Source organism: Petaurus breviceps, unplaced genomic scaffold, assembly GCF_028583685.1.
Source record: "Petaurus breviceps papuanus isolate PSGF00001 unplaced genomic scaffold, PetGlider_PUasm1.0 37, whole genome shotgun sequence".
In the NCBI taxonomy this organism is placed as follows: Eukaryota; Metazoa; Chordata; class Mammalia; order Diprotodontia; family Petauridae; genus Petaurus; species Petaurus breviceps.
The window spans coordinates 70,659,273-70,679,223 of record NW_027186296.1 but is presented as its reverse complement, the minus strand read 5'-3'; the positions used below and the strand labels follow the sequence as shown (position 1 = coordinate 70,679,223).

At 37.4% G+C, this 19,951-nt stretch overlaps 1 protein-coding gene across 1 annotated transcript in view; it reads right to left on the bottom strand.

Annotated features, from left to right (window-relative positions):
• Positions 1-19,951, bottom strand: part of IL16 (interleukin 16) — a 167,970-nt gene that overhangs the window by 30,264 nt on the left and 117,755 nt on the right. The window contains exons 7-13 of the mRNA XM_069098690.1: positions 14,961-15,071; positions 13,085-13,199; positions 9,471-9,544; positions 8,370-8,586; positions 7,171-7,288; positions 5,372-5,504; positions 2,265-2,352 (exon numbers count right to left, since the gene is read on the bottom strand). Of these exons, the coding sequence (XP_068954791.1) occupies positions 2,265-2,352; positions 5,372-5,504; positions 7,171-7,288; positions 8,370-8,586; positions 9,471-9,544; positions 13,085-13,199; positions 14,961-15,071 (856 nt within the window). The remainder of the gene's footprint in view (positions 1-2,264; positions 2,353-5,371; positions 5,505-7,170; positions 7,289-8,369; positions 8,587-9,470; positions 9,545-13,084; positions 13,200-14,960; positions 15,072-19,951) is intronic.

The following is a 19,951-nucleotide window of genomic DNA, read 5'->3' as shown; positions in this document are numbered from 1 at the left end:
TAGATAGATAGATAGATAGATAGATAGATAGATAGATAGATAGATAGATAGATAGATAGATAGATAGATAGATAGATGGATGGATAGATGGATAGCTATAGATAAGATTCCCTGCTTTGCTGATTCTTCTTCCCCTTTAGGGTCATGCAAACAGTGCCTCTTGTTAATTCTTCTTGAACAGTAGATTTACTCCCTGATGTAGGTAAACTGGTTTCTATTTCATCATTACTATTACTCAAATAAGCAACTGAAAAACCTGATTTAAAAAAATAGACCTAGTCCCCAAAGTAGTGTTTACTCTATCACAACTGATTGTTGCAATAGCCAGTTTTGTTAAGACTATGGACTTGATGTTTAGGATAATGATGTCTTCCATAAGAGGTGAGACTATCATGAGTGGAGTAGTATATGTAGATTAGTAGATAGATAGATATACAGATACAGATAGATGAAGGTGAAGAAAAGGGAGCAGGCAGACAGACAGACAAAGAAACAGACAGAGAGACAGAGACAGAAAGATTCTATCTTCTGGAAAAGTAGATACTCAATAAGTACTTTTTTTCCCTCAAAATTATTGTCAAAGAACAAAATTCCCATCCTGCTCAACAGTTGGAAAATTGGGGCAGATATTTGTTGTAAGTCATAAAACAAATCATTTGTTGTAAATCATAGATAATAGATCTACAAGAGACCTTAGAGTCTGAGTAGTCGATTTCCCTGAATTTATAGTTGTAATAACTAAAACCAAGGGGGATTTAAGGGTTAAACCCAAGTTCATACAGTTGATGACAGAACTCATTTTTTTCCCTTGAATCTTAGCCAAATATTGTTTCCACTATACCAAACTATGAGATAAGACTATGAAAACGGAGGAAGAAAGAAAGATATATGCCATGCTGTTCCCTTAGACAATGCCTAGCTCTTACTGTATCACTCTTCTTATTCAAGGCCTTCTGTGATGCCCCAGCAGGCTTCCAGTCAGTCACATAAGTTATTATTCATAATTGTTCTGTCCATAGATTTAGCCTTTTCATCTCACCAGTCCAAGTTCACAGTCAGCCTAAATTTCTCCCTCTTTAGTCTTTTCTCTGCTCCCAGCTATTTTGTTGATTGTTATCCAATTAAGACTTTAACCTAGTAAGTTGTAAACATTCAACTCAAGTCAATAAATGCTTATTAAATACTAATTATGTGCATTGAGGAATGGTATGTCCAGGAGACTGGTATACTCTCAAGTTTGCCTAGAGCACAGGATGTATAAAGACAAATAGTTGAGGAAAGACTGGAAAGTTAAGTTGAATTGAGATCATGTAAGTCTTTCATGCCAAGGAATTTGAACTTTATCTGTCAGGAAGTGTAGAATTTTCTGAACAGTGGACTGACATGATGAGATCTGTGCTTAGGATCTAAGATCATAAATTCCTAATTGGAAAGGACCTTAGAGTCCTAAAACCCTCATTTTACAGATGGGGAAATGGAAGCATAGCTTTCCTAGAATCACACAGCTAATGAGTATCTGAGGCAAAATTAAAACTCAATCCAAGTCCAGTACACTACCCGCTATGTGACCCAGATACTACTACACCATGCAACTGCTTAAATTTGTTCAGGCTTCAGATATATAGGGTGGATTGGAGAAGAAACCAATTCAATGCCTATAGGACTAGTCCAAATAAGAAGTCAATGAGACTACAACAATAACAAAATTATAAAGACAAACTTTTGAAAGAGTAAGAATTCTGATCAATGAAATAATCAATTGTGATTCCAGAACAATGATGATAAAGCATGTTCTCCATCCATTGGCAAAGAGGTGATGGCCTCAGCATGCAGGATGAGACAAATATTTTTGGACATGACCAAGGAGGGAATCTGTTTTGCTTGACTATGAATATTTTTTATAAGGGCTTTTTTTCCTTTTTTTTTTTCTAATATGAAGAGGTGGGAGGAAGAGGAAAAAATGCTTGTTAATAGAAAAAAAGGTGAAATGGAAGTTACATGAAGATAAATAATTCAACATTAAAAAGGAAAAGTGATGACAGCTCAAATCAAAGTGAGAGCAGAAAGGAAAGGATGAGCCTACAAGGTGTCCCAAAAGTCTGAGGGCAATTTTAAGCTCTTAAAACGTAAAAGCTTTAAGTTACACCCTGTAAATCCTTACATGATAGGTTTCATCTTGGGCATTCATAATACTCTGTAACCAACAGTCTCATGGCACATCCCAAGGAGGGCAAGGATTTCCTTGGCTTCATTGTTTTTCTTACCTTCCAAACTCCAATGATGTCTCTCTTTTCCAAATTTGCTATTCTCTACAGCCTGAGCCACTGCTTCCTTTAGTTGCTGTTCAGACACCTAGAAAATATCATCTCACTTTGTGAACTTGCATTGGGAAATACAGGAGAACTGAGGACTTGTTTATTATCTCATGCCAAGACAAGGCTATTTATTGTATTAGTCTCTTGCTGATCTTACTGCCTGTTGTCTCTACCCTTCCATCCATTCATCCTGACAGAAAGCACTGTTTCATACATGTCACTTTCCCTAAACACACTTGCACACACACATCCCTTTAAAAACTTCAACAACTTCCTTTTGTCTATAGGATAAATTGCAAAATTCTTAAACCTGACATCCAAACCCCACAATCTGTTCTCAATTTTATTTCCCATTACTTTGCCTGCATAAACCTTCTTTTCTTGTCAAATTGGTCCGTCTCTGGAACAAGTTGTGTATATCCTTGCCTTTGTTCATGTTCGTTAGCCTAGGATCCTTCCTTCCCCTTAAGTCTCACCTTTCCTTCAAACCCCAGATCAGCTACTACTTCTAAGGATAAAATCCTAGAGTTTTTGTGTTAAGTAAGACTATAGAGATCCTCTAAATTTTAAATTTAAGATTGTGTAGATTCTCTAAATTTTACAAATGAGAAAAGTGAGATCCAAATCCTTCACTTGTCTGGGGGTGAGGGGGTTGTCACACAGCTAATTAATGTTTGGACTGAGAGAACCCAGGTGCCCTGGATCCTATGTCTCTGATTGCTGAAGTCTTCCAACATCACAGAATTGGAATTTTAGAATTTTATAACTAGGTGAGATGCTGAGAGGTGTTCCTCCTCCTCCTCCTCCTCCTCCTCCTCCTTCTCTCTCTCTCTCTCTCTCTCTCGCTCTCTCTCTCTCCCCCCTCTTTGGAGGGGGGAGGAAAAGCAATTAGGGTTAAGTGACTTGCCTAACATCACACAGCTAGTTAAGTGTTAAGTGTACGAGGCTGGATTTGAACTCAGGTCCTCCTGACTTCAGGGCCAGTGCTCTATTCACTGTGCCACCTAGCAGCCCCTCTCCTTCTCTCTACCTGTAGCACATACTATCAGACTTTCTAGGTTGGCACTTGCCTATGTGATGTATTGTAATGATTCATCCCTTTGTGTATAGGTCCTATCTTCCCAGTCAAGTTCTTTTGTCCAATGAGGGGAGGGAGCACATTTTGTTCCATGGCCTTTAGCAGACAGTAGATCTATCAGTGGATGTTTGTTAATAATATAGAGTGTGTTCTTAAAATTGTTGATAGTACATGCAAGAACTAGAGTGCTGTGCTTTGAGTCAAGAGGATGTGTTTGCATGTTTATTAATTGTGTAACTGTGGTTGAGTCATTTTACATGTCTAAACCTCAGTTTCCTCACATGTAAAGTGAGAGGATCAGACAAGATAATCTCCATTGGCCCTTCTAGAGCCAAATCCTTTGAGTGTTCCAGAAAGTTAGGGAAAATCCAAGTAACAAGTTGGTAAAGTTTTTTGGTAACCTGATATCATCTCTAAAACTATCCTAAGATACTACCTTAATGAAAAATTATCCTGGGATTTAAATACCTATATCACAGTTAAAAATCACAAATGAAAATCATATCAATAAAGAAAAATATCTAGCAAATTAAATAAGATCTACTTTACTACTGGAATCTAAACCTGGATATTTTGTAGAAATCTTAAAATTGATATATCCAAAACTGAACTTATCTTTCCTCCCAAACTCTCTCCTCTTCCTAACTTCCCTATTATTGTTCAGGACACCACCAGCCTCCCAGTTATCCATGCTTACAAGCTAAGTGTCATCCTCATCTCCTCACTTTCTCTCATCCATCATATCCAACTGTCGCCAAGTTCTGCTCATTTTACCTTCACAACACCTTCCTGTATGCTTCTATTCTATTCTGACACTGCCACTTCTCTGGTGCAAGCCCTCATCACCTCACAGCTGGACTATTGGAAATAGATCTCTAGATGGGCTCCCAGACTCACATTTTTTCTCCACTTTAAACCATTTTTCCATTCAGCAGCTGTCATATTGGTCTTCCTAAAGTATAAGTATGAAAATGTCATCCCCTCATCCCCCATGCATACACACACACACACACACACACACACACACACACACACACACACCCAATTCAACCAACCTCACTGGCTCTATATCACCTCCAGGATCAAATGTAACATCCTCTGGCATGCAAAGTCCTTCATAACCTGCCCCCCTCCTGATTTTCCTTTGATTTTCCAAACTTCCCTCTATACATTCTATGATCCAATGACATTCATATCCAAGCTGTTCCTCCCAAATGAGTTCCTCCAATCTCCCAACTCTGGGCATTTTCATTGGTGGATATTCCTCATGTCTAGAACTCTCCTACTTCATCTCTACCTTGTGGACTCTATGGCTTCCTTCAAGTCTCAGACAAAATCCCAACCCTCTACAAGAAGTTTTTCCAGGTGCCCTATAATGCTAGTGCCTCCTCACTGAGATTATTTCCAATTTATCCTGTCTATATCTTGTTTCTACATAGTTGTTTCTGCATTGTCTCCTTCAATAGACTATGAGCCCCCTGAGATCAGGGATCATTTTTTGCTTTTCTTGGAATTCCTTATCACAGCACCTGGCACATGGCAAACAATAAAGGCTTGTTTTGATTTGACTGGACTCTTTATTATTTCATCTAGGCTAATTATTTTAAGTAAGATATTCTATTTTCTTTATTTTTTAGTACACTGAGAATAAATTGAAATGTGTTTAAAATTCCATAAATGTGGTTAAAAACATTGCATTTCACAGTAGGGACCCAGGCTCAAGAAAAACTAATATCTATAATCCAGAAACAGGATAGTACTTCCACTAATAAAGATCCTTCTCCACAGCCCCATCCATGAGTCTGCTGTTCTTGTTTTCTATGGATATTAGTTACTATGTGAAGATTACATGCTTATACTGAACTTTCTTGCAGTAAAATTTCATAGGAACATCTTCATTTCTGTAAAATTTTACTTTCAGGTTTGGTCCTAGATAATTGCAACTAGGTGAGAGAGGTGGAAATATTTAAGGTTTTACCTGGGGATCCGGGTGCCTGCTGATAATCACTGGGACTGCTCCGGGATCACAGTGGCTTAGAATGGCATACACTTCATTGAGTGTCATGTTTTGAACTGAGATCTCATTAATTTCTATGATTTCATCGCCACATCTACAAAATAAACATCAGCAAGAGGTCCATGATTCCAGTGGCATAATTCAAAGCAAAATGACATCCAGATTTTCAAGACTTGATTACGTTGGGCCTATAACTACTTGTTCAAGGATTGGGCTGATTTCTTATGCAGCTAGAGATGAAATCAGTCCTTGGACTTCCTTTCTCCTATTGAAACTTAACACAAAAACAGGGAAAAGGAGTAATTTCCTCAGGCACATTATTTAACACACCCCATAAAATGAGGCCTTCATCAGAACTTCTTTGTATGGGATATCAATTATACTACAATTGCAGGGCAAAGGGAAAACGAGGGGGAGAAGAACACTTTCCCCTCCCTTTGCTGTGTGGAAAGGTGAGGGTCAAAGGAAAGTGAAGAAAGACCATCAAAGGAAATAATGAAGTACTGCTCAAGTAAATAGCTTCAACATATACACTGATACTCCCTTTAGTACCTTAACCTCCCACTTCCTCAATTTAGTAATTTCCCATAACATACTCCTTCATGTCACTTCAGCAACATACAGAGATGGTCATAGCTAATCTTTCTATCACCTACAAATTAATCACTTCCATGTTCATAAACTCTGAAATTCCTTTATCTTATCACAATCTGTTGCTGTTCCTTCTCCTTCCTTGCAACTCTGAACTCTATTCTTTGTTTTCATCATAACATCCAATCCCTTCGAGCGCCCCATGAATATATAGGGAGATATTTTCTGGTCACTTTCTTTGTGATGCTGTCTGATTAAATGTCTGTCCGACATAATAGGTACTCTGGTTGGTTGGTAAAAATGAGCATATCACCAGAGCTAATGGTTTTGAGTGGGCATTGACACACTTTTCCAATGGGTCCAGGTGAAAGGATCGTGCAAATAATAATGATAACCTGAATTTCTACAGCATTTTGCAATTTCCAAAGCACTTTTAGGTTTGATCCTTACAATCGTAATAAGGGAGGCAAGAGCAGGTACTGGTATCAATATTTTTTTTTCATGGAGAAATGGGCTTAGATAGATAATTGGTTTTGACCAAAGTATTCTAGCTAGATGAAACAAAGCTTGATAAATAATGACAGATAAGATAACTTTGTGTTTGACCAGTACAATGACTGGTACACAATAGAATTTAATAAATTTTGAGTAGCTGATTACTGACTTGTCACATCAGATTTGAAAATACCTCAAAATTTTTAAAAGTTTTTTTTTAAAGAAGTATAGGGGGTGGCTAGGTGGTGCAGTGAATAGAGCACCAGACCTGGAGTCAGGAGGACCTGAGTTCAAATCTGGCCTCTGAAACAACACTTACTAGCCATGTGAACTTGGGCAAGTCACTTAACCCCAAATGCCCTGCCTTCCCCACCTCCCAAAAGCAAAAAAAAAAAAAAAAGTATGAGTACCTGACATTTTCTTTATACAACTCATTTATTTAGAAACCCTTAATAAAAACTAATAGCACAAAAAGTAAATGTTATCCTAGCTACTGTCCCAAACACCACAAATGACATTTAAAAGCTCTTTTTAAATCATCCAATTAATTCAGATACCACCCATATCACCACAATTTTCCCTCAAATCCATAAGAGCCTTCACAATTTTACTTTCTTATTTCACAAATTTTTGCCACTTTTGTCCTTTTGAGAAAAAAAAATATAATATTGTACCTGAGGCGTCCATCTAAATGTGCCACTGATCCTGGGGAAAGAGTATGAATAAATATCCCAGAGATGCATTGGAAGTAAGGGATACTGCATAGGCCAATTCCCAAACCTACTCCAGCCTCTAGAAAGGATAATGTAGAGTATTAGTGATAAATTAACCAAATATTGGGCTATATTTGGTGCAATGTATACCAGAAACATGCTGATGATATAAAGATTTCTTTATACCAGTCCTAATATTAGATGGTCTTTGACTAGATCGATGGCTCTTAAAGTATGGTTGGAATTTCCTTTGGGATCCCCAAGACTCTTTTAGGGGTTCCACAAGATCAAAATTATTTTTGTAATAAGAGTTTTGATTTATAATATAGTAATTACATACATAATCTGCATAAACAAAAGCTAAGCTCTTTGTTCATGGAGGAGGGGGAATCCTTAATAATCTTCAAGACTATAAAGGGGTCTTAAGGCCAAAATGTGTGAGGACTGCTGGACTATATTATGAGGATTAACATGTCTTTCAGAATATGGATATGCAATAAATTCATTCTGAGAACTCTATATGTCCCTTTTAATTTCCATCAATTGCACAGTCTAATTATATTATTCATTTATTTATTCTATCTTTTATTCATTTACTAATGCCTGGCACACTGTATGTACTCAATAAATGTTCAATTCTATCTATCTCTATATCTATCTATCTACCTCCCTAAATAAATATGTGTGTAAACATATACACATACATAGATTCATATGTATGTTACTATAGAGAGAAGATGACCTTTGTGCTGAACTCTCTCTGTCTCTGTCTCTATAAGAGAGAATTCAGCACAAAGACCATCTTCTCTCTATAGTTACATGAATAACAAAAGGCTTGAGTAGCATTACTAAAATTCAGATCTCTGGAGACTGGGAGAGTGACATAGATATCTATGTCTGGACTTGAAGATGTCCATCTATGTCTAGACTTGAAGATGTTTATCACTGATAAAGCACAACAATGCAACTTTTCTTTCTAGAGAGGCATTCAGAGAGGAGACAAGGAGACCTGAAATAAAATCAGTCTATACCTTGTGTTTTCCTATTTTTAATGTGCTTTCTGCAAATAAAGAACTGAAATATCTCTGAAAGTCAGTTATCCAATGATTTAGGAAGTAGGATGGGGTTTGGTAAAGAGAGGCAAAGCCAGGAGTTCATACCTTTCTTTAAAGAAACTTCTATTATGATCCTATCATTGGGCTTGGCAGTGTTGACTGAGAAGGATGAGCTTTCCAGGCCAAAAGAACTATTTTCCTTGGTGATGCAGGTACTTGAACTCAGAGAACGACACAGTTGAGGAGAAAAGTAGTTGGACACTGAGTGGGGAGCACTCAGGCTGGTCCTGACTGTGAGAGTGAGAAGCCCTCTTTTGGCTTGCTATAAACAGAAAACAAGATATAAAGTATTACAAAAACTCAGGAATTCAAATTAATCAGAAGAGATCTTCACCTGACAGTGAAAAAGTCTTAATCATGTGAGATATAGATACTTGGTCCTACCACTTCCAATCAAAATCTTTTCCATCCTTCAAGACTTATTGTAGAATGTTCCAGGGCGAATGATGTCTCCTCTATGAAGCTTTCTTTAATCTATCTCAGAAAGAAGTAACACCACTTTCTTCTACCCACCTGTAGGAACTGGTTCCCATTTTTTTATGGTGCTTAGCATTGGATATATTGCTATATATATTTACAAATCATCTCCACTAGAAAACTGTCATTTTTCTGGGGACAGGACTCTATCTGGTTCATCTTTGTGATCCTAGTGGCTTGTATAACACTTCAAAGCTACTCGCTGAATTGTTAAATTCAAGTGGGGAGGATAACTTGAATTGGAAAGTTACCTAGTAGCAATTATTATAAGGCCTACTTTAATGAATATGTAAAACTGATATGTAATTAGCATATGAATTGCTTCTTTACAGATGAGTGCTTCTAAAATTCTTGAAAACTTTTAGATTAAGTAATTTACATATTTACCCTACAATCTTGCTTAATACCATTAGTTTCTTAGCAGTCTTCTTTTAAAGCAAATTAATCTTTGGCTAAACTCCTGATCTAATCATCATAAATTCTAGATTAGTAGAAACGGAATGAATGAGCTTTCATTGTTGTTGTTGTTATCGGTGTGTGTGTGTGTGTGTGTGTGTGTGTGTGTGCGCGTGTGCGCGTGCGCGCTCCTGTTTATGCATACTTTAATCCACATCTAGGAAACTAGATGCTACTGCATTCCAAAGAAGCCATGCAATAAGATAAGGTCACCTTGAATTTCTGCAAAGCATCATTATGTGTTAATCCATCCATTGATTCTCCATTTAGTTCCAGAATCTCATCCCCTGTTTGGATAAAGGAAAATTAAAGAAAATTATTATGTAATCCAAAGACATTAGCCTTTGAGAATATATATGTGAGAATATGAAGGTAGTATTGTATCTGAATGTCTATTCTCTCTTAGATAAAATCACTAGACTACTTTGGACATACATATATACTAAATCACTTATAATTCTGAACTTGCATACAAGATGCTGAAAATTTCTGCCAAATGAGGACCATATAATTCCATATTTTGCTTATTTTAGAGTATGTGACAATCCATCCAGATTCAGCCCAATCAACAAAAGATGGGTACTTTACACTTCAATAACTATGACAGTACTAAACTAGGTTGGTTCTAGACTTCACTATGCTACTTAGGTACTAGCTGTAGAATGTTGGGAAGGGAAAGGGACACACATATATGAAACACTTAATATGTGCCAGGCATTGTGCTACATGCTTTACCAATGTTGTCTCATTTTATCCAAGTCAGTTGATCTCTCTGGGCCTCAATTTCCTCATCTATACAGTTACAATGATAATTCCTGGCCTGTTGGCTTCTCAGAGGGGTATTGTGAGGAGCAAATGAGATCATCGACTTGAAACCACATTGTAAACTATAAAACGTTATAATAATGTAAGAGGTTGTTGATATCGTTACTCTAGAGAAGAGTATTGAAAATGAAAATATTTTAGCCAAACCACATCCTTAATGAATTTTTATTGAAACTGATAACCCCAGTGCTCCAGAAGACAGTTTGGTCTGATTCTAGTCTAGTCTAGAATACTATTTCTGATAAGAATAAAGGAAATGCACATGGAGACAAAAATATTAAATATTTTAACTCACTGGACATTCCTTTATTTTTTTTTCAACAAGAAAATCTAAGAATAAAACATGGTGCAGACTGGTATAAATTTTCCCCCAGAGAAGTTTAATAAAATCACCAATATAAATAAAACCACCCCATAATCTGTATTGAAAGCAACAACTAATTCTCTAAATTATGACCTCTTGGGATATGTGGATATGAGAGTAGTTGGACTCATAAGACATAAAGTTAGGCCTCATCTTACGAACAGTCCATGTTCCAAAGGTTTGTTTTGTGTTTGGTGGTTGAAAATCCAAATATATTTTTCCATAGAAACAATCTTATAAATAGCATTTAGATTCCCAGGCCAATCCACAAAAACCAATGCAATCCATAATATAGCCAAAATTGGGCACATTTGCAATGAAAAATGATGAATAAAACCCAAATCTAGGGAATCACTTTTTTTCTTTGAAATATGATGCAATATGTTTAAATGTAGCGCATATGCCCTCCTGATAAGGCCCTCCTGAATTCCTGTAAGTTCTTAATGAGTTCTTAAATTCCCTTTACAAGGCTAGCTGTTTAATATGATATGGAGTCAACTAGTCCCTCTTTCCCCTACCCCCAGCTCCCTTGGCCCTTTAATAACAAGCATATTGAGGATGGTTGATTTGATGCACCTGAGCTCTGTCCTTGAGACTTTGCTTTGTAAGGGAAAACAGAGATATAAGGAATAGATAAGACAGTATAGAGATACAGAGAAGAGAAAGGCTACACACACAGAGACTCAGTCTTCTTAGAATGGAATCCTGCAAACTTCTGAGTCCCCTATGGGTCATGATGCAACCCCAAAGATGGCATAAGTAGAAGCAAGAGTGGATTGATAAGGAGCTATTAAACCAAGATAACACTCAAGGCAGCAGTAATGGGGTGTCAGTGGAGGACTCCTGGGTGAATTCCAGAACCAAGTGTAAGCTAGAGCCAAAGAGAAATGAAGAACAGTCATGGTGTGAAGAAGTAAACCTCTTCAACAACATTGGGAGAAACATGGCCTATGTATGTCCCAAAGGAATGTGAATGGCTTATCACAGGGGAGGGTGACTAGACTCTCTAGAAGAACCAAGGGTTTTTCCATTGCAAGGGGCTCTCTCATTGTAGGGTGGTGCTCTAAATTTGAAGACTTGTATAGGAGAAACCTATAGGCTCACCAGAGGAGTATATTCCTTACCTTTCTAACAAAACAAATGTTTTCACTTTTTTCTTTTTGGAGGAAGGAGTATAGAGGAGGGAGTAGTTAACCCCAGAGTAATAAATAGGTCCCTCAGGGAGGTGTAAGCTCTCGGAAAAGGAGGGGATTCGTCTTGACTGTGTATTGCCTCAGGTAAAAGTGCTTTGCAATTTTATTTGTTTGTTTGCTGTTTCTGTATGTTCCTTGAGTAATGATGCCTGATCTATATTTAATGATGTGTTAGCCTGATTGCTAATACTGGAACAACCTATTCTGTAGATACCTAAACATGAGCCAAATTCTGATATTCTCTGGGGAAACCTTGTGTGGGGACAACAGGTAAATAGAAAAAATTTTGTAAGTAGCCCCCACACTCTGGCCTGGATAAATATATAAAAGTGTATTGGAATAGACCATTGAATATCATTGGCATAGAAACTCCTGGATGAGGAACTTCCCTGTACTGACAGAGAATATTGGTTTCTCTTCAATTTATCATCTTAGTTGCCTAGAACTGAGAGGTTGTTAAGTGATTTGCCCACTGTCACACAGCCAGTATGTGTCAATGGCTGGACTTGAATCCAAGTTCTTTTTGTCTCTAAGGATAGCTTTCCATCCACTATGCCATATATATAACATATAAAAACAACTTTTAAATAAATCCCTAGCTTTTAAATAGATCCGATCTCTTTGTGATTTGGCCTGATGCTAATCCTTTACCTATATACAACAGTTGGGAGCTCACATTAAGCAATGCCCATTCTCTAATACCTCAAACAAATCTCTGGACACCATTCTCAAAAATCAGAAAGGATTGGGAGTAAAGAACCTTAACCTCAAAACTGAAGAGAGACTTTGAATGGAGGAAGATGGTTAAGCAGTGTTCAGCCTGAGGAAGGACCCTTCATTCCCACCACTAACCCTGGAAAATCAATGTGCTACTCTACCCTGTAAGGGGAATAGAGATGCAGAAGGCAGAAGTCACAGGGAATATGATTGGGTCTCAATGACCATCTAGCCAGTCTCTCTATGTAAAGAACACAAATATATCAGAGATATACTGGAACCAAGTGGGTGGCTATCATTAGGAGGCAATTTTAGAGAAGATAGAAGGGAGAACAGGACATAAGCAGCAGCAATTGGGAGAGTGGAGTGATAGGGGTAAAACAGAGATATGAGAAGAAAGGGTGAATTTCTTCATCATTCTTAGTGGAAATTCCATTCCTACCCAAGGGATATATGTAAGATTGTCACATGTCAGTGAGCAGTGGCTTATACAGATGACATAATCAATTGGGCAACTCACATGTAGAATTCCAAGCTGAAATATGTTCCTTTTGCTCACCCTATACTTATATTTTATGATAAATACTATTCTTAGTCTGAAGAATTTAAATAGATCTTGAACATTAAGTCTCTCCATTGGCCTAATGCCTGGGTTGTTTTTTTTTTTTTGCTTCTTTAAAAAATCTTCAAAATGTTTTTGACATAGATCATTATTGGAAAAATCCTACCTTCTTGTAGCCTTCCATCTGCAGCAGCTGCTCCTCCTGCAAAGATTGTCTTGACATAGATACCAATAGGGCCATAGATGCTGTCCTTTCCACCAACAATACTAAAACCCAAACCCTAAAGAAAGGAAGGGGAAGGGTTGTATTCATAATTTGTGTTATGTCAGTAGAAGCACAAATTCGTAAAAGTAGGAAGTATCTTTTGTGGTAATCCAGTTCAACATCAGACCTGAATATGAGTCCTCTCTTCAAAATTCCCAACCACTCATCAACCATTTTTTTTTGCTTGAATACTTCCAATTAAACCCACTATCTCCCCATGCAGTCCTTTGAATTTTTGGAAAGACCTAATTGTTAGGAAGTTTTTTAGTTACTTGAAGCCTACCTTTCAACTTCTTTGTAAATTTCAGTCATGGCTTCTGTGACTAAGCTCTAGGGCCAAGAAAAAGAAGTCTATTACCTCTTCCCTCAAATGCTTAATGGCAACTAGTATGTCCCCCTCAGATTAGCTGGTGTGTGTGTGTGTGTGTGTGTGTCTGTGTGTGTGTGCATATGCATACACACACTATGTAGTTAGCCTTGTACTTATGTACCCATCTGGCTGAACAGAAGAAAATAAAATACATTTTCATATTTTATAGGTAAGGAAATTGAAGTTTAGGGAATTTAATCTGTTCACTCATCCTCTAAGTGTTAGGACTAGGATTTGAATGCTGGTCTTTATATTCCAAAACTAGTACTCTTGCCACAATACAAAATTATCTGTCAGTAATTTAAATTTATTTATTTTTTAAAAACCTTTACAATTATTTAATTTTTTTCATGTATGTAATTTCTTTATGTATATAACCAATCAACAAATATTTACTAAGCACTTACTCTGTACCAGTGCAGATGGTACATAAAAAGCCAAAAGACTGCCCATGCTAAAAGTATATAGTATACATGTAGTATGTCTACATATGTACTATATCATAAACGAACACTATAAGCTCCATCTCCTCCCCAGAGTTGGGGTAAAGTTCATTTAGCCCTCAGGAAAGATGTCAGTTGGCTTCCAGAGAGAAAAGATCTTATTTTTGTTGCTGTTGTTATTTTTAAGATATGACCAGCATGAAAACACAGTCCTTTCTGAAACTGTAATGGAAAGCATGTATACAGTCATTATTATTATAATGACTAATTTGCTGACTAATTTTAAATTAAAAATTACCTTTCAAACAAGAAATATGTACCCACATATGCATATTTTAATTCCAACGATGTTCTTTCTCATGGAGGCAGTGTGGCAGAGAAAGTAGCAATGAAACAGATGCCAAGACAACTGGGTTCTAATCTTTGCTCTGGCCCCTGCAGGCTGTATGACTTTAGGTAATTCACTTTATCTCTCTAGGCATTAGTATCCCCAATTGTAAAAGTAAATTCAATTCAGTAAACATTTATTAAGCACCTGCTGTGTGCCCAGTATAGTGATAAGTGCTGGGGATAAAAAAAGAAGCTAAAGGCAGTCCTTGCCCTTAATGGGAGCTTTACAATCTAATGAGGACAACATGATAACAAATATATACAAGACAATCTATACACAGGAAATAATTAACATAGGGAAGAAACCAAAACAAACAAAAAACCAAAATGTTTCCTTCATCATAATTTTGCTGAGGACTACACCTAAGAAACCATCTCTAGTACAGAAGCACTGATGTGAATTCATCAATTTCCCATTACAATCCCTCTTTACAATCTACCCTAGGCACCCAAGGTTTTGCCTTGGGGGAAAAATGCAGAAACATAGAATTTCAGAACTAGGAGAGACTTTGGAACTCATCTAGCCCATATAATTGGTCAATTTTTCTGCTACTAGCAAATATTCATTTCTTACCTTAGCCTGGCCCTTCATCAACACAATGTTAGAGATGACAGAAGCCTGCAAGCCAGCTGGTGGCTGTGTCAGCTGGGCTGAGCTCAGTGACCGAGAAGGTCTTGAAATTGCCTGCAAACAAAAATGAAGAGTAAATAAGAGGCAGGAGTTCATCAACCCAAGTGAACAGAGAGTGAGACCAGTTCAAATTAGTGAAAGACTTGAGTTATTGATGATGATGATAAAGATGATGGTAGTGGTGGTTGTGATTTTACTTTTTTTTTCATTTTTCAAATGCTTTGTTAACTTCTGATTTACATCATTCATTTCCACCAGATTTTGAGTTACAAATTTTCTCCCTGTTTTTCCCCTACCGACCTCCCCAAAATAGCAGTCCCACAGGATATCCCCTCCTCCATTCTGCTCTCTCCCATACCTTCTCCCATATCCTCTTTGACTTTTCTGGTAGGACATGGTGGATCTCTATGCCCCAGTGCCTGTATAGCTTATTTCCCAATTACATGTAAAATGGTATAATAATAGTGTATACATATATATGTATATATATATATATATTAAACATTTGATTTTAAAACTTTCAATTCCAGATTCATTCCCTTCCTGCCTTGTCACCCACCCTTACTGGGAAGATAAGCAGTTCAGTATAGGTTGTATATGTGTAGCTAATGCAAAACATTAAGATAGTAGATATATTGTAAAAGACTGACTGTATTTCCCTCCCTCCTATCCCACCTCCCACTTGTTCTGTTCTCTACTTTGATCCCATACCTTTTCAAAAGTGGTTGTTTCCAACTTCCCTCTCCCTGCAACCTGCCCTCCCTTCCATCATCCCCCCTCTCATCCCCTTCCCCCCTACTCTCCTGTAGGGTGAGATACCTTATTTAGTGTGTTATGTCATTCCCTCCCTGAGCCAAATTCAATGAGAATAAGGTTGACCCATTCCTTTTTGCCTTCCTATTCTTCCCCTCCATTGTAACCATTTTCACTTGCCTCTTCTATATGAGATAGTTTACCCCATTCTGTCTCTCCCCATCTCCTCTCATTATATTCCTCTCTCACCTCTTAATTTCACCTTTTAAGTATCATCCATTCCTATTAAATTGGTCCTGTGCCCTCTATCTATGTATACCTGTAAACATATATACACACATTCACATATGTATTCATATGCCCATATACCTTCCAATATAGACATATATACATATACATACACACATATTCCCTTCAACTATTTTCATGCTGAGAAAAGTTTCATCAGTTACTATTATCATTTTCCATGTAGGAATGTTAATAGTTCAACTTTGATAAGTTCCTTATGATTTCTTTTTCCTGTTCACCTTCTCATGCTTCTCTTGCTTCTTGTATTTGAATGTCAAATTTTCTATTCAACTCTGGTTTTTTCAGCAAGAATGCTTGAAAGTCCTCTATTCCACTGAATGACCATATTTTCCCCTGAAACATGATACTCAATTTTGCTGGGTAGGTGATTCTTGGTTTTAATCCCAGCTCCTTTGACCTCCGGAATATCATATTCCAAGCCCTTCGATTCCTCAGTGTAGAAGCTGCCAGATCCTGAGTTATCCTGATTGTGTTTCCACAATATTCAATTGTTTCTTTCTGGCTGCTTGTAATATTCTCTCCTTGATCTGGGAATTTTGGAAACCTGGATATAATATTTCTAGCAGTTTTCTTTTTGGGATCTTTTTTGGGAAGTGATTGGTGGATTCTTTCAACCTCTATTTTGCCCTCTGGTTCTAAAACATCAAGGCAGTTTTCCTTGAGAATTTCTTGGCGGATGATTTCTAGGTCCTTACTTTGATCATGGCTTTCAGGTAGTCCAATACTTTTTAAATGATCTCTCCTGGATCTATTTTCCAGGTCAGTGGTTTTTCCCATGAGATATCTCACATTGCCTTCTATTCTTTCATTTGTTTGCATCTGTTTAACAGCATCTTGATTTCTCATAAAGTCATTAGCTTCCATTTGCTCCAATCTAATTCCGTAGGAATGATTCTCTTCAGTGAGCTTTTAAGATTCTTTTTCCATCTGGCAAATTTGGCTTTTTAAGGCATTCTTCTCCTCATTGCCTTTTTGAGCCTCTTTTGCCATTTGAGTTAGTCTATTTTTTAAGGTGTTATTTTCCTCAGTCAGGCTGGTGACTCTCATTTCATAATTTTCTTTCATCATTCTCATTTCTCTTCCCAATTTTTCCTCCACTTCTCTTATCTGCTTCTTAAGGTCCTCTGTGGCCTGTAGCCAGCTCGTATTTTCCTTTGAAGCTTTTGGTACAGGAGTTCTGACTTAACTGTCTTCCTCCTGTTCCATGATTTGTTCCTTTTTGTCCCCAAAATAGGAGTCTAATATTGGATTCTTCTGTTTTATTTGCTTCCTTTGCCTGGTCATGTTGCCACTCAATTACTTGACTTTTGGGCTTTTTGTCACAGTAGGACTCTGCTACCAGACAGAGGAGGTTCATACCAAAAGCTGGGGTTTTCTCAGCTGCTGGAGGTATTAGTTGGGTGCCCTCTCTGAAGCCTCCACACACTCTGGCAAGCTGGTCACACACCCCAGGACCTCCACCCTAGACAGCAATCCAGATCCAAGCAGGTTAAAGCAAGATCGATTACCTTTCAGACTGGTCACTTGGTCCCCCTACAATCTGCAGGCCAGGAGCTGAAGCTGTGCCACAGCCCTCAGCGACTTCTCACCCCAGGGACAAAAGCCAATGCATTCCCAACTACTGGGTCCCAAAGTCCACACTGCACTGACCTCTCACTTTGTCCTTAGCATCTATGTGTTGATAATTCTGGACCTCCACAGCTGCTGGTGATCTGGAGTCCCTCCAGGTGGTGATTGGTCAGGCCCGCCTTGGGGCTAAAACCTCTGGCTCCTGCAGGGCTTGGGTTGGCTCCCAGAGTGCTTTGCTGGCCAATTCCTGCCAGGCTGTCCTAAGTGGGAGGTTTGTTTCTTTGTGTCATTTTGTGGGTTCTGTAGCTCAGAAGTTTGTTCAGAGTCCCCTTTTACATGAATTAGAGGAAGTGAGAGCCGGAGCCCCGAGGAGGACCTGTTTCTACTCCACCCCCTGAATTTACTTTGTAATACATATACATACCATACTATCTTAAAAATTTAACTTATTGATTAAAGCAATGCTTTAATATAGGACCAGGGGATCATAAAGCAAATCCTGGGCTCTGATAGGTGAATTTTTGCTTTCTTCTGCCCAGAAACAAACCCACATGGCACTTCCCATTCATTTCCAAAGCATTTCACCCGCATTTTGGCCATTATCCTCCTCTTCTAACTAAAACTTTGAATTCTGACATTGAGACCCCATGCTCTGATAGGTCAAAAAGCTTTTGCCTTGTCTTGCCTGGTACTGTATCTCCACATCATTTCCCAGTTGTTTTCAAATTATGATATTGTGCAAATTCCCTCTTTCCTTCCATCATCTTTCTGGCTCCTATTTAGGTATTTTATTCCACCTTTAGAATGTAAGCTCCTTGAGGACAGGGTCTACCTCACTTTTTTGTGTGTATTTCCTCATTATGTAATATAGTAAATCTATATTTAACAAAATCTATATTTAACTAAATATTTTAGCATTCATTCATCTAGTGCTATAAGGTCCCTCAAATACCATCTGGTACAATCTCATTATTTAGGATTAGTCTATCTCTATGTGTATTTATTTATATTTATATACATAGACATTTATGTGTATATGTGGGAATATATACCTACAGATATAGATTTGTTTGTTTATAGAAATATAGATACAGGCTGTCCCAGAAGTCTTAGGGTACACATATGTAAACATACAGCTAATTGTAAATAATAAACCCTTTCCAATTTGGTAGTATTCAAGTATTGGCTTTTATTTTCCTTTGTACTCAATCCCAAACTCTACTGCCTCTTACAGTGCTTAGAACAGGACCTGGCACAAAGTAGGTGTTTCATAAATGCTTGTTGATTGTTGATGAGACTAAGTATCTGATTCCTTAAGTCCAACCTAGCTAAATTTATAGAGTGTCATCACTGGAAAGTTGGCCTGGACCAGATCCAGTCTTTATCCCTATTCAAGGCTCTCCATAATCTAGCTCCAATGTTTCCAGCTTTATCTAACGTAATCCCTTTTCATGTGCTCTGTCCTCTAGTCAGACTGAAAACAAAATACCCTGTTATACTGACTTTTCCAATCTATATGTCTTTATTCCCTGTACTCTGCACCATAAATACCCTCCTCTACCCAGTTTCCATGTACTGATTCCTTTTCTTCCTTAAAGACTCAACTAGATGCCATCTTTTCCATGAAGACTTCTCAAATTTGCTTCCCCAACTCACAATGCATCTGAAAGTAACTTTTCCCCCTTAACCATTAGATTGTAAATTCCATTAAAGCAATGTTTGAATTCCAATTTTGTATCCCCAGGTATGGTATCTTGTACACAGGTAGGCACATAAAAATGATTGCTGAATTGAATAAATATTCAAAATTTGATTTCTGTGCAATTTGTGCCCTGAAATATTTACAGGCTACTGTTTGCCATAGACCACATTCCATTATAAGGGATTAAAGTTACTATAATAAGTCACAGCATACATCAAGAAAGCTTGAAAACAAAACTATAAAGTAATTTACTTGTGGTACCATTACAATATAATTTCTATTTTTATTTCATCATGACTGACTTAATTTTTTTAAAACTTTCATTGCTGTATTTTTTTACATTACAAATATTTAGAGTTTACTCCCACTCAGTAAGAGTTTAGCAAATGAAAACAGTTAAGGAAAACTAATAACATAACAAATCCATCTAATACTTTATTCTTAAAAATTAACATAAATGCATAGGGGGAAATGGGAAAAAAGAAAAAAAATTTATCTAACAAATATGCATAGCCAAACAAAATGTATTCCCTCAATGGCTGTATAAAAATACCTCTATCTATCTATCTATCTATCTATCTATCTATCTATCTATCTATCT